General features: G+C 50.8%; 1 protein-coding gene across 5 annotated transcripts in view; it reads left to right on the forward strand.

Annotated features, from left to right (window-relative positions):
• The window catches only part of NBEAL2 (neurobeachin like 2), a 191,056-nt gene that overhangs the window by 119,817 nt on the left and 57,859 nt on the right, over positions 1-13,380 (forward strand). For all 5 annotated transcript variants that reach the window (XM_060281001.2, XM_060281002.2, XM_060281005.2 and 2 more), the window contains 6 exons: positions 1,969-2,052; positions 4,546-4,644; positions 6,683-7,266; positions 8,913-9,045; positions 12,034-12,153; positions 12,609-13,028. In XM_060281001.2, coding sequence (XP_060136984.2) covers positions 1,969-2,052; positions 4,546-4,644; positions 6,683-7,266; positions 8,913-9,045; positions 12,034-12,153; positions 12,609-13,028 — 1,440 coding nt within the window. The remainder of the gene's footprint in view (positions 1-1,968; positions 2,053-4,545; positions 4,645-6,682; positions 7,267-8,912; positions 9,046-12,033; positions 12,154-12,608; positions 13,029-13,380) is intronic.

Here is a 13,380-nt window from a genome sequence, read left to right on the forward strand (position 1 = left end):
GAAGAGAGAGGGAAGGAAGGAGGGAGAGAGGGAGGGAGGGAAGAGAGAGAAGGAAGGAAGGAAGGAAGGAAGGAAGGAAGGAAGGAAGGAAGGAAGGAAGGGGTGTGTGTGAGAGAGAGAGAAGGGAGGGAGGGAGAGAGAGAGAAAAAGGAAGAAAGAAAGAGGGGGGAAGGAAGGATGGAAGGAAGGATGGAGCTCCCATCCGCTCCACCCCCAGCTCAGGCTGCTCCTCCCCCATCCCACATTCCTGTTGCTGGCTGCAGCCGCGGAGGGGGCGGAAACAGCCCGATTTCCATAACCCGCAGTGACTTTTCCCCTTCGGTTTTTGGTTATGGTCCGTAAAATACGGTAATTTTTTTTTTTGCTTCGGTGGGGGGGGGCAGCTCCCCTCCCTGCCCCCTCGCTGGGTACGCCCATGCATCTGCCCCTCCTATTCTGCAGTCAGCGAACCCAGCTGCGGCCTCCTCTCTTTGCAGACGTTTCAAAGACTTACCTCCCATTTCATGTGGATTTTCAGATCTCTTCTTCCTAACTTGGTTTGTGGCGTTGGAGGCTTAGTAGTTTGGGAGGATCTTCTTCTCTCTGTGTTGTAATGACTTCTGAAAATCCACGCTGCCAATTTAATTAAAATTCTGGATGTGTGCCAAAGAGACGGTCGGCATATAATTGGGATATTACGTGCCCTGCACAGGGCTAGACGGTGACTTGGAGATCAAGAACAGATCGGTCAAAAACGAGGCCTTAGAAAAATATATTAAGGAGGGAGAGAGAGAACACAAATTGAACTGTACAGTAAGTTCAGCTTTCAGAACTGATCAAGGATAATCATTACTGGTGAATATAAATCAAAGGGGGAGCACCTAGGTCTTCATACCACTGTGATGGAAAACACTGTTCCACTCCAGACTATAGGTGGGAGGGTACTTGCATGATGGAATATTGGCTCACATGGCAAACCCCGCACATAGAAAAATAGCTTGCCAAGGAAAAGGGTTCTCACCAGTTTTATACATGCAGGGTTTTGGGGTTTTGAAAACAAAGAACTATATGGGCCTTTTCCAGTTTAGATGCGGGTGGAAGGCACTTTGCGGGTGATTGATAGAGGTGCATGGAAGTATGCATGGTATGAAGAGAGGGAGGTTTTTCATAGAGAGGGAGGCTTTCATAGAAGGATCCCCAGGGGCCATCTAGTCCAACCCCCTGCAATGCAGGAATCTCAACTGAAGCATCCATGACAGATGGCATCATTGTACTGTTAAATAAGTAAAATGGTACAAGTCGGGCACCAACTCGTTGAGAACCAGGTCCTTCATGGCCAAGGACTCAAACAGAGGATCTTCAACTTTTTTCTGCCCCACAGGCCGAGTTACTAGCTTTAAAAAGTGCATCGAGGGCAGAGGACAATGCTTAGCGCGTTAGAACAGAAACGCCGGTTTTTGAGAGTTTAGTTTATCTATCTATCTATCTTCCCGAAGGAGCCCAGGGCAGCAAACTGCATTGGTCAAACCTTCCCTGCCCCTCTTTTTCAGTGTCTCTTGCTCGTGCCTCTGATGTGCCTTGCGACGTTAATTTAACGTGCCTGCTTTTTGTGATGTGTGCAGCTTCTTAATGTCGTAGTTGGGAGGTCCCCAACCCTCCTTCCGCTTCATGAGATTTAAGCCCCTCGCTTTCCGCACTTGCTCTGAACCCGCTGCTGTTCCTGCCTGAAAGCAGAGAGGCTCAATTCTTGCGGCAGCCTTGCTAGGCTTATCGAAGTGATCCCTGCACTGCAAACAGAAACCAGGAACTTGGGGCTGGAGTCGCCATTGCAGTCTGTTTAGGAGACGCTATTCGCTCGAGGGTAGGGAAGCCATCTTGGGAGACCTTCAGAAGCTGGGCGGCCCATCGCAGCCGAGATTTCCCACCCTGTCCGGGTAAACAGATACTGATCTTGATTTCTCACCTACCCTCCTTCCTTTTCGTCTTCAGGTTTTCGATAACAACTCTGACGCCATTCCCATCCACGCTATCGGAGTGCTCACGTCTATCATGAGCAACTCTCCTTCGGCCAAGGTAAGGGACACGCATTCCTCGCCTCTTGGGAATAGGGAGCACAGGATGAGCAGCAAGAGAGACAGTGTGGCGTAGTGGTTAGAGCGTCAGACTAGGACCTGGGAGACCAGAGTTTGTCTTGGCCAAGCAGCTCACTTGGGTGATCTTGGGCCCGTCTCTGCCTCTCAGCCTCGCCTACCTCTCAGGGTTGTTGTTAGAATTAAATGGGGAAACTATGTATGCCATCTTGAGCTCCTTGGAGGAGGAGGAAGTGGGATAAGAATGCAATGAATAATAATATATACAGCTAAAGCAGGAGACTTAGGAAGACAGGTAGCAGCCTCAGCAACCCTGTTGCCAGAGGGAAAGGGTCTAAACCAGGCATCCCCAAACTTCGGCCCTCCAGGTGTTTTGGGACTACAATTCCCACCATCCCTGACCACTGGTCCTGTTAGCTAGGGATCATGGGAGTTGTAGGCCAAAACATCTGGAGGGCCGCAGTTTGGGGGTGCCTGGTCTAAGACTAAAAATGCATTTGTAGCAGGCCCGTCTTAACTACATCCAGCGCCGTGGCGCAAAGGTCCCTCCGGCGCCCCCTCCCTTCCCAAAATTTAGCCTGGGACGGAGGGCGCCGGTGGGGAGGGAGGGAAACAAAGACAGAAGCCGCCGCCGCGGGGGCTGGAAGATGGCGGTTGGGATGGGAAGGAGGAGGCGGAGGCAGCAGCAGCAGCAGGCACAGGGCTGTGGGGAAAGGGGCTCTTTGCGCAGGCGAGGCTGAGGGAAGCTCCTCTCTCCGCCGCCACTCTCCTCCGCAGCCGCCACTTGGTGCCGTTTTGCCGCCGCACTCCCCACCCTCCGTTGCAATGCGACAGGGCGACCCCTGAGGCAGCTGGCTGGCTGGCTGCTGTGGAAGGCTGGAGAAGCGCTCCGGCCACCAGTTGCGGCACTGACCAGCCGGATAGGGGCGGGAGGCAGGGATGGAGGGCTGATCGCTGCATGCCCAGCTTGCGGGCTGCCTGTCGCCCCTACCGAGGTGTGGCCCCCGGACCTCTTCCCTGGTGCCCTCCAGCACCTGGCGCCGTGGTTCCCCGCGCCACTAGCCTCTATGGCTAAGACGCCCCTGATTTGTAGTCCAAGGAAGAAAAAAAGGCATGAGTTCTCACAGCTCTCTGCATGTGGTTTGAAAGACACTTCAGTATATTACTGTCGAGACGTGGCTTTATTTGATACCCACAGAAGGCAAGATCTATTTTCTTGAATCAGGAGAGCTAGAAACTTGAAAATGTTTTGGGATCCAATCCGAAGCTGGGGTGGCTTCTGTAATTCTGGGATGTCCCACCTGAATCGGGTCTGCAGTCTCAGATACATTCTCACTTAAGATTCTGCTCTGGGGTTTGTAGAATAGAGTCAGCGTCTAGAAACCTAAAAAGATAGGGTTTTGTTCAACTAGACCAGGCATAGGCAAACTCGGCCCTCCAGATGTTTTGCGACTACAACTCCCATCATCCCTAGCTAACAGGGCCAGTGGTCAGGGATGATGGGAATTGTAGTCTCCAAACATCTGGAGGGACGAGTTTGCTTGTGCCTGAACTAGATTATACTCCGAATAGACCCATTCAAACGAAGGGACCCAAGTTAATTTATGTGGGTCGACTCTTAAGCGTTGGCCATTTTGAAAGCGGGCAAGGTGTTTTGCGTGTGAACTTCTGTAAAGTTGTTCCAAAGTCCTAAACTTTAGGCTGGCTGGAGATGGATGATACCCCACAATATTTTTTACCTGGATTTGAATGCTCACTTTATTATTCATACGTGCCACAAACAAAAACAAAACATGAGAAGCAACTAAGATCTCTATTTCGAGTTGGGAGCCTCTTGATGGCCAGGGCTTTCCAACTTTCCAACTTTACACTGATTTTATCCCACTGACTTCTTTAGCTTTAACTGAATCCGACACTGTTTTTGTGTTTTGTTTAATCTTTGAACAGCCTTCATGCTGAAAGCTTGTGGGATTGCCTTACCCCTTTTGCACCCATCCGACCAATTTGATCTCTAGACTTAGCTCTGCTACAGCTTCCACATAAAACCCAAACGCGTAGATGCTTGTACATTTAAATCTTTTGCTGTTAATCTGAACGATCATTTAAATGTTTAGAAGTATTTGTTCTCATTGACCATTTCAACACTTAGAGGGGTTTTGTTACAGTCAAGTCAGGATATAATTTTTGCTACCTAATAAAGAGCTCAAACACGAAACAAATCCCTTTTCATCCACTTTTGCCTTGGCCAACTGAATTTTGTGCTGTTTTGTTTCTTAGTCACATAAGCTCCCTGCAAATGCATACATGGGTAACGGAACGAGAAATCCCAAATCGTACTTGAAGCAGAATAGAAAAGTTCGAGCCTCCTCTATCTTATCCCCCCTCCCCAGTTTGCTTTGGGTGGAAATTCAGGAATTAATGGTCCCCATGGCATGATCTGCTCTCGCTAATCCTTAACGGCTGCCTGCCTTTTCAGGAGGTGTTCAAAGAAAGAATTGGCTATTCCCACTTATATGAAGTTCTGAAGAGCCAGAGTCAGCCGACCAAGAAACTGCTGCAAGAACTCCTCAACATGGTGAGATCTTTTTGACAAAAGAGAATTACAATCTACCAGCACGTTAGCAAAGCTAAGCAGGATCCACCCGCAGTTCAGTTGCATGAAAGGCGTAATATAAAATTCTGGCTAAAATAAGTATACAGTGGTACCTCGCTAGACGAACGCCTCGCGGCACGAAAAAATCGCAAGGCGAAAACGTTTTGCGATTGGGGGGGGGCAGACTCTCAAGACGAAGTTTTCTATGGCCGTGCCATAGAAAACTTCGCAAGACGAAGCAGGGTGCTGCGAGGAGAAAGTCAGGCCGCCATCGCCCAGAGCCCGGCCGCCTCGCGCTTCGGCCGGAGCCCGGCCGCCTCGCGCTTCCGCTATCCACCATTGCACGGCTTCTGCAGTAGCCGGATCCCCCCTCACTCACCTTAAGCCTGCCTGCCTGCACGTGAACAGGCTGGCTGTCTAGTTGGGTGCAAGGGTCCGGCTGCTGGGGAAGGAGGGAGGGAGCCTCTCCCTGGCCCTCCTCCTGCTTCCACCTGAAAAACCTCCGGCCGTGGCGGGTGAGTCGGCGCCTTTTTTTTGCGCTTACCCCCCCCAATAGGAACGCATGAATTAAATTTCAACGCATTCCTATGGGAAACCACAAGATGAAATTATCACAACACGAAACGACTCGTGGAACGAATTAATTTCGTCTTGGGAGGTACCACTGTATATTATTGGCTTTGGGAGGAAAGTTGAAAGCCAAGCAAATTAGAGTCACAGGTAGGTAGCCTTGTTAGTCTGCCGTAGTCGAAACAAAATAAAATAATTCCGTCCAGTAGCACCTTAGAGACCAACTAAGTTTGTCATGGGCTGCAAGAAGATCAAACCTATCCATTCTGAAGGAAATCAACCCTGAGTGCTCACTGGAAGAACAGATCCTGAAGCTGAGGCTCCAATACTTTGGCCACCTCATGAGAAGACTCGATTCCCTGAAAAAGACCCTGATGTTGGGAATGATGGAGGGCACAAGGAGAAGGGGACGACAGAGGACGAGACGGTTGGACAGTGTTCTCGAAGCTACTAACATGTATTTGACCAAATTGCGGGAGGCAGTGGAAGACAGGAGTGCCTGGCGTGCTATGGTCCATGGGGTCACGAAGAGTCAGACACAACTAAACGACTAGACTAAACAACAAGAAGTTTGTCATTAGTATGAGCTTTCATGTGCATGCTGTATCTGAAGTGTGCATGCACACAAAAGCTCATTCCAATAACAAACTTAGTTGGTCTCTAAGATGCTACTGGAAGGAATTTTTGAATTTTGTTTCAAATTAGAGTCAATAAGGAAGTTATGGGGACAATTAGGAGTAGTCAAATTAAGCGTGACATGCTAATAACCTCTGTTGATTTAAGTACACAGTGGTCCCTTTTATTGAGAGGGAATTTCCAGAACAGGAATGGCTGTCCGCTGCAAACTGGACCCCTGGCGTTTCCCATGAAAAGATCTCAGAAAGCAGGCTGAGAAAGTCAATATTAGGGGCTCTTATTCTGAGACAACAACCCCGCCTAACATCAATAAAGAACTCCAGGATGCTTTGGTCAATATCCTTTTTCTCAGACGGCACAACTGCGTGTCTTCCAGTGAGTTTGGGGCTCTGCTCAAGCAAACTTCCCCAAACACAGACCTGCTGATATTTGCTTGAACGGTTAATCCTCTAGTACAGGCATCCCCAAACTGCGGCCCTCCAGATGTTTTGGCCTACAACTCCCATGATCCCTAGCTAAGAGGACCAGTGGTCAGGGATGATGGGAATTGTAGTCCAAAACATCTGGAGGGCCGAAGTTTGGGGATGCCTGGTCTAGTACTAAAAAAGGAAAGAAAGGAGCTTCCTGCAGCCAATCAGAAGCCGCAATTTGGTTTCCAAACGTTTTGAAAGTCGAACAGACTTCTGGAACGGATTCCATTTGTCTTCCAAGGCACGGCTGTATTTTAAACTGTAAAACAGAAAATTTAATAAAAATTATTATTTTTTTTAAAAAATGATTACAACTTGACTCTTCTCCCCCCCCCCCCTTTCAGGCTGTCGAAGGCGACCACAGCTCTTGCCCCGCACGCCTGATCCGCAACGAGCAGCCCCTTTTGATCCTGATCATGTGGATCCCGGAACTGAAGTCCCGGGAGCTCCAGGTCTTCCTCTCCGAGTGGCTCAAGAAGATCTGCGACGCCTCCCTGCAGAGCCGCACCACCTGCGTGAAGGCAGGGATGGTGAGCTGCTTGCTGGATGCCCTCTGCGCCACGGGGCAGGAACTGGACCCCAAATGCTCCGAGAACCTCCTCCACCTGCTGCAGGTCCTGGGCGGCCTCTCCATCCGGCCGGGGGAACTGAGGCAGCTCCTGAAGCTCCTCCGGACCGAGCAGGGCAAGGGGCCGCACCCGTACACCGTCCAAGTCATCCGGGCCCTCTCGGGGATGGCCAGGAAAGAGAGCACCGAGCGAGCGCTGCAGTATTTCGACCTCACCCCCAGCATGGCGGGGATTATGGTGCCTTCCATCCAAAAGTGGCCCGGGAGCGGGTTCGCCTTCCATGCCTGGGTGTGCCTCGTCGAAGAGGCCAAGGACTTCCCGGAGGAAGCGGCCAGGCTGAAGCGGAAACAGCTGTACAGGTCAGTTGGAAGGGGGAGGGGGCAGCGGAAATCTGGCTAGGTTTGGGTGGGGGCGGAATGAATGAATGAATGAATGAATATTTATTTGCATCAGCCATTGGCCAGAGCAATAAAACAACAGTACGATATACAAAGAATAGAATTGAAAAGTCAATTATATAAAATACATTTTAGGAGTTTTGAATCAATAGTCAAATAGTGGGTCTCATTCTGATTGCCCCAGCTAAAAACCTTGCCGCCTTTGCTGTCGCCTGCTCATCTTGATCTGCCAAGAGAAAGGACACTGTGGCAGGGTTTGGGCAACCCGGAACGGACAGTAAAAGAGGGGAGATAATCTCATTCCTCAAGTCTTTATAAAGAGGGCAAGCCAGAAGGGCGTGCGCCACCGATTCGGTCCTGCCATCTCCACAGGGACGTCGACATTTTCTGTGTGGAATCTGTTGGAATTGGCCCTCAATACATTAAATCCTGCGAGAGTCAAAACACGTCTATATTTTGGAATTGCTAGGTTATGCAGATAGGGTGCCAGAGAGTCGAAATGGGGAGGTGGAAAATAGGTTGGGGGGGGAATTCTGTTTTAGTATTATAATGATTGTTATTATCAGTGCTTTTTTTCTGGGGGAAAGGTTGGGGGGGAATAAATAAATAAATAAAACCTAAAAAAAAGCTCAACAACTTTGTCTCCCCCAAAAAAGCAAGCTCAACAACTCTGGACCACCCTCCAGTGACAAATGGGTAAATCACTGCCGGTTTTTAAATACTGTGAGTAGATCGCAGTCTCTTGAGAGTTGGACGTTCCTGCTGTATGGTCATTTATGGACCTAGTAGGTATCTCAAGCCATTTGCACTTTCCATAATCCACTTTCCATGACTTTCAGTGGGAAAGTTCGCTTCAGGTTAAGTACGCTTCAGGTTAAGTACAGACTTCCGGAACCAATGGTGTACTTAAACCAAGGTACCACTGTAATAGGGACCCAGGTGGCGCTGTGGGTTAAACCACAGAGTCTAGGGCTTGCTGATCAGAAGGTCGGCGGTTCGAATCCCTGCAACGGGGTGAGCTCCTGTTGCTCGTTCCCAGCTCCTGCCCACCTAGCAGTTCGAAAGCACATCAAAGTACAAGTAGATAAATAGGGACCGCTCCGGCGGGAAGGTAAACGGCGTTTCCGTGCGCTGCTCTGGTTCGCCAGAAGCAGCTTTGTCATGCTGGCCACATAACCCGGAAGCTGTCTGCGGACAAACACTGGCTCCCTCGGCCTATAGAGCAAGATGAGCGCTGCAACCCCAGAGTCGGACACGACTGGACCTGATGGTCAGGGGCCCCTTTACCTTTACATTTTTTTACCACTGTAATAGTGAAATACAATGAAGAAGTACTGTAGTATATTCATAGTGAAATAATTACTAAGCTCTAACTTAGAATGATGTAGGTTTCTATTTGTTTTTTTATCTTACATTTTGGAAATGTACATCCAGGTTTTTTTGCCCTTTACATTTGGGGGGGGAGGCGCCAAGAGAGAGTGGGGCCCTAAGCTATAGCTTGTTGAGCTTATACGTAAATCTGGCGCTGGGTCTCCGTATGGCTCCTGTGAGTAAGGGAGAAGGCTTCCTGCCAGCTTGTAACCTACCCTGCCCTTCGATCCCACCAGCTTCTTCACCGCCAACGGAACAGGGTTTGAGGCCTTCTTCACAGCCGACGGGACGCTGGTGGTGGCTGTCTGCACCAAAAAGGAGTACATGACGGTGGCCCTCCAAGAGTTTCCGTTCAACGACGCAGCCTGGGTGAGTAAGAGGCTGGCGCGGACCAGGCTGCAGCCGGATCCCTTGGTGCCCGCCTCTGGGATCCTATTGGGTTTATTGGTGTGAATGTGAGGCACAAATACAGGGTGGGAGACACCTGGCTTGAGAGCAGTACATGTGAAAAGGATCTAGGAGTCTTGGTAGACCACAAACTCGACATGAGTCAACAGTGTGAAGCAGCAGCTAAAAAAGCCATTGCAATTCTGGGCTGCATCAATAGGAGTATAGCGTCTAGATCAAGGGAAGTAATAGTACCACTGCATTCTGCTCTGGTCAGACCTCACCTGGAGTACTGTGTCCAGTTCTGGGCACCACAGTTCAAGAAGGATACAGACCAGCTGGAACGTGTCCAGAGGAGGGCAACCAAAATGGTCAAAGGCCTGGAAATGATGCCTTATGACAGGGGTCCCCAGACTTACTGGCGTTTGGGCCGGTTCCCACCGCGCCGATCGTTTGGCGGGCCGGAGGACGGGAGAGTGCGCGCCCGTGCGCATGCGCACAAGTGCTTACTGGCGCGGCGGCGCGCTTCCAGGGTGGAAAAGGCGCCGAAAATCCGTTGTGCACATGCGTATGGGCCTCCCCCGACCCGGAAGGGCACCATAAATGACCTCTTCCGGGTCGGGAGAGGCCCATACGCATGCGCACAAAGGATTTTCAGCACTTTTTTCCCGGCCCGGAAAAGCGCTGCCGCGCTGCGCGCTGTAAGAGTGGGCGGCGGGGGTCGTCGCGGGCCGGATTGGCAGGCCAATTGGGCCGCATCCGGCCCCCGGGCCGTAGTCTGGGGACCCCTGCCTTATGAGGAACGGCTTAGGGAGCTGGGTATGTTTAGCCTGGAGAAGAGAAGGTTAAGAGGTGATATGATAGCTATGTTCAAATATATAAAAGGATGTCATATAGAGGAGGGAGAAAGGTTGTTTTCTGCTGCTCCAGAGAAATGGACACGGAGCAATGGATTCAAACTACAAGAAAGAAGATTCCACCTAAACATTAGGAAGAACTTCCTGACAGTAAGAGCTGTTCGGCTGTGGGATTTGCTGCCAAGAAGTGTGGTGGAGTCTCCTTCTTTGGAGGTTTCCTGCTTGGCAGGGGGTTGGACTGGATGGCCCTTGTGGTCTCTTCCAACTCTATGATTCTATGATTCTACATTCCTCTGTAAATGAGAGCCATGAAGAAGCTGAGCTTGTTAGGCAAACCTGCACTTGGTTGTTTCTTTTGGTGTTGTCAAAGCAAAGCAGAGGGGTGGGTGTGTTTTCTGTGTGTGCTTGGCTGATAAAATCCAGAGCAGGGTGGAGGACAGACTTGTTTTGGGGTGGTTTCTTACAGGCGGCTAATGTCTTCTGGTGACTTGCGGTCTACTCTAAGGGGCAGATCAGTAATAGCAATATGGGCGTACCCAGGATCAAAACTAGGGGGGGGCAAGGGGAGGGGCCAAGGCACGGAAGGGGAGGGGCCACAAAGTGGGCGGGGAAAGTGCATTCAGAGGCGCCGGGCTGGTGGGCGGAGACAGAGCCCAGCCCAGCCCAGCGGAGCGCGAGTTCAGCGTTCCCGCCCGCCGCGCCGCGCTCTCTGGTTCCCCGCCGTGCTTGGCCTTGCCTGAGGGCACGCCGGGGAGCTGGAGGGAGGGTGCGGCGCAGCGGGAATGGCGAACTCGCGCTCCGCCGGGCTGTGCTCCGCCTCTGCCCACCAGCCCTGCTTCTAGGGAGGGGCAGCCTGCGGCCCCCACTTGCCCCGCGGTGGGTACGCCCTTGTGGGGGGGGCAGCTGGCTTCTAGAGTAGAGCAGCTGCCCTAACTTGCCCCGTGGTGGGTACGCCCTTGAATAGCAAGGTTTTCCTATGCAAGAATCGGTCTTTCCTCCGGGGGGGAGGGGGGGTTTAAGTCCTCCTTTTCGCATTACTTCTCCCAAGGCTTTATCGCTTTTATGCTTGCACCCCGAGTGTGTCCCACAAAGGATGCACATCTGTATAAGAGTCAGACCGAATGAAAATCCAGGGCCTTTTCTCCTGCCGATGAGCATCTTTGACATTCCATTTAGACATCAGACATGCAACAGTTACATAAAAACCGAGAAGCAAAATTAAACGACGGTATAGGTTCGAAAAAAACGTTTCCGAGTATATTCGGCAAAGTTGTGCTGTATGTATCGTAATCGTTACAGATCGGAAATGAGTTATAATAACAGCATGCATTGTAAGATTGTTGACCATTAGTAAAAGGTATTTTGTTTCAATAGCCATTTTAAATTTGCATTTGTACATATTTGGTGGGCGTTGGGTTGGAGGTGGGCAGGAGCCAGAGTTAATAATAATAATAATAATAATAATAATAATAATAATAATAATAATAATTTTCATTTATTTATTTATTCATTCATTCATACCCCACCCATCTGGCTGGGTTTCCCATCACCTCAGACGGCCCAAGGTCAAAGGAGAGAATCTGGCTCAAACTTCAACTTTATTCCAGATTCTTAGCAAAGGAAGAGCCAGGGGTTTGCTGGTGCAAACTGATCCCAGCAGGGCTTGCTGTCACCGAGGAGTGCTGACAGCAAGCCCCGCCGCTCCCTAGGTACAGTGGTACCTCGGTTTTTTGAACAGCTTAGTTCACGAACAACTTGGAACCCGGACGTTGCAAACCCGGAAGTGAGCGTTCCAGTTCTCGAATTTTGGGGGGAACTCAAACGTGGCCTGAGCTTCTGCTTATAGTGTTGCGCTTCCGTTTTTAGAGAGATCGCACTGATTGTGGCGGTGGGGAGAAACATTTTAGGGGTAGTTTTTCAACAGCCTGGAATGGATTGTTCCGTTTTGCATTACTTTCCATGGAAAAGCGCAACTTGGTTTTGGAACGGACTTCCGGAATGGATTGAGTTTGAGAACCAAGGTACCACTGTACTGAACTGTGCAGATGCTGTTTGAGCGGAATATGTTGCTCGATGGACCCATAATCGCCGCCTTCCATTCTCCCCCCAACAGCACTGCATCGACGTCGTCCACATAACAGGCCGTCGTCCCTTCGGCCAGAACCTTGTGAACATCTACGTGGACGGGGAACTCCGGAAGACGGCTCAGCTGCGGTTCCCCTCCCTTGGCGAGGTAGCGGCTCTTCCCGCAACCCCTTCTGGTTTGAGAGAACCATAATTATGTCAGCTGGGGGGAGGGGGACCACACACAACTTATTAAAACTGTCCTTGGAGAGAGCAGGGGAATCAAACCCCAGAAGTGGGAGAGGAGAGGGCAAAACAGGCATCGGCTCCTGGCAGGGTGAATAAATATCAATGATGGGGGGGAAATTAAAATCTGATTTTTATATATATTTGAATCGGATTTTTTTTAATTTAAATCAGATTTTTAAAATAAAAAGCTTTTGGAGGAAATTCTTTCTAAAGATAATTTTCTATTTATGTTACTTTATAGTCCAAAAGCTATTCACCAAAGGCAAAATGTCTGGGTGGCCAGCTGCCGCATTTGCAACGAGGCAGGAGAAAAAGCAATGCTTCTCTTGCAAATACACCTATTTATTTAATTTTTTTGCAAATCTTCTCTCGTAGTCCTTCACCTCCTGCTGCATCGGCTCAGCCGGCCACCGGACCACCACCACCACCACCACCTCCGCCGGCCACCCCTCCCCGTCCCACTCGCCGGACCTGGGCTTCCCATCCCACCCCTCGCTGAACCGCTCCCAATCGTTCCCGGCCTCCCTGGCCCCCCACGCCTGGACGCCCATCCCCCCGCAGCCGCCCCGGGAAGGCGTGGTTTCGGTCACGGTGGCCGGCAGCCAGGACAGGGAGTGGGGCATGCCCACCTCCCTGGAGGGTCACCTGGGCTCCGTCTCCATCTTCTACGAAGTCCTCCAGCCTGCTCAAGTGAAGGCGCTCTACTCCTCGGGACCAAATGTGACGTCGACCTTTAAGCCGGAAGGGGATTTCCTGGAGCTCGGCAGCAAGTTGCTGCTGTATTACACACCACAGGTGAGCGTCAAGGCAGGACCGTCTCTCAGCCCTGTCTAAGAAGTGACAAACCCTAAGGTGCGCAGCCTGGGACACAGCTGTCCATGGAGGCGCAGGTCAGTTCTGTGTCCAGGGCAGCTGTCTACCAGCTCCATCTGGTACGCAGGCTGAGACCCTACCTGCCTGCAGACTGTCTAGCCAGAGTGGTGCATGCTCTGGTTATCTCTCGCTTGGACTACTGCAATGTGCTCTATGTGGGGCTACCTTTGAAGGTGACTCGGAAACTGCAATTAATCCAGAATGCAACAGCTAGACTGGTGACTGGGAGTGGCTGCCGAGACCACATAAAACACCGGACCTGGAAGACCTACAT

Source organism: Zootoca vivipara, chromosome 11 (genome assembly GCF_965207765.1).
Source record: "Zootoca vivipara chromosome 11, rZooViv2.hap1.1, whole genome shotgun sequence".
Classification (NCBI taxonomy): Eukaryota; Metazoa; Chordata; class Lepidosauria; order Squamata; family Lacertidae; genus Zootoca; species Zootoca vivipara.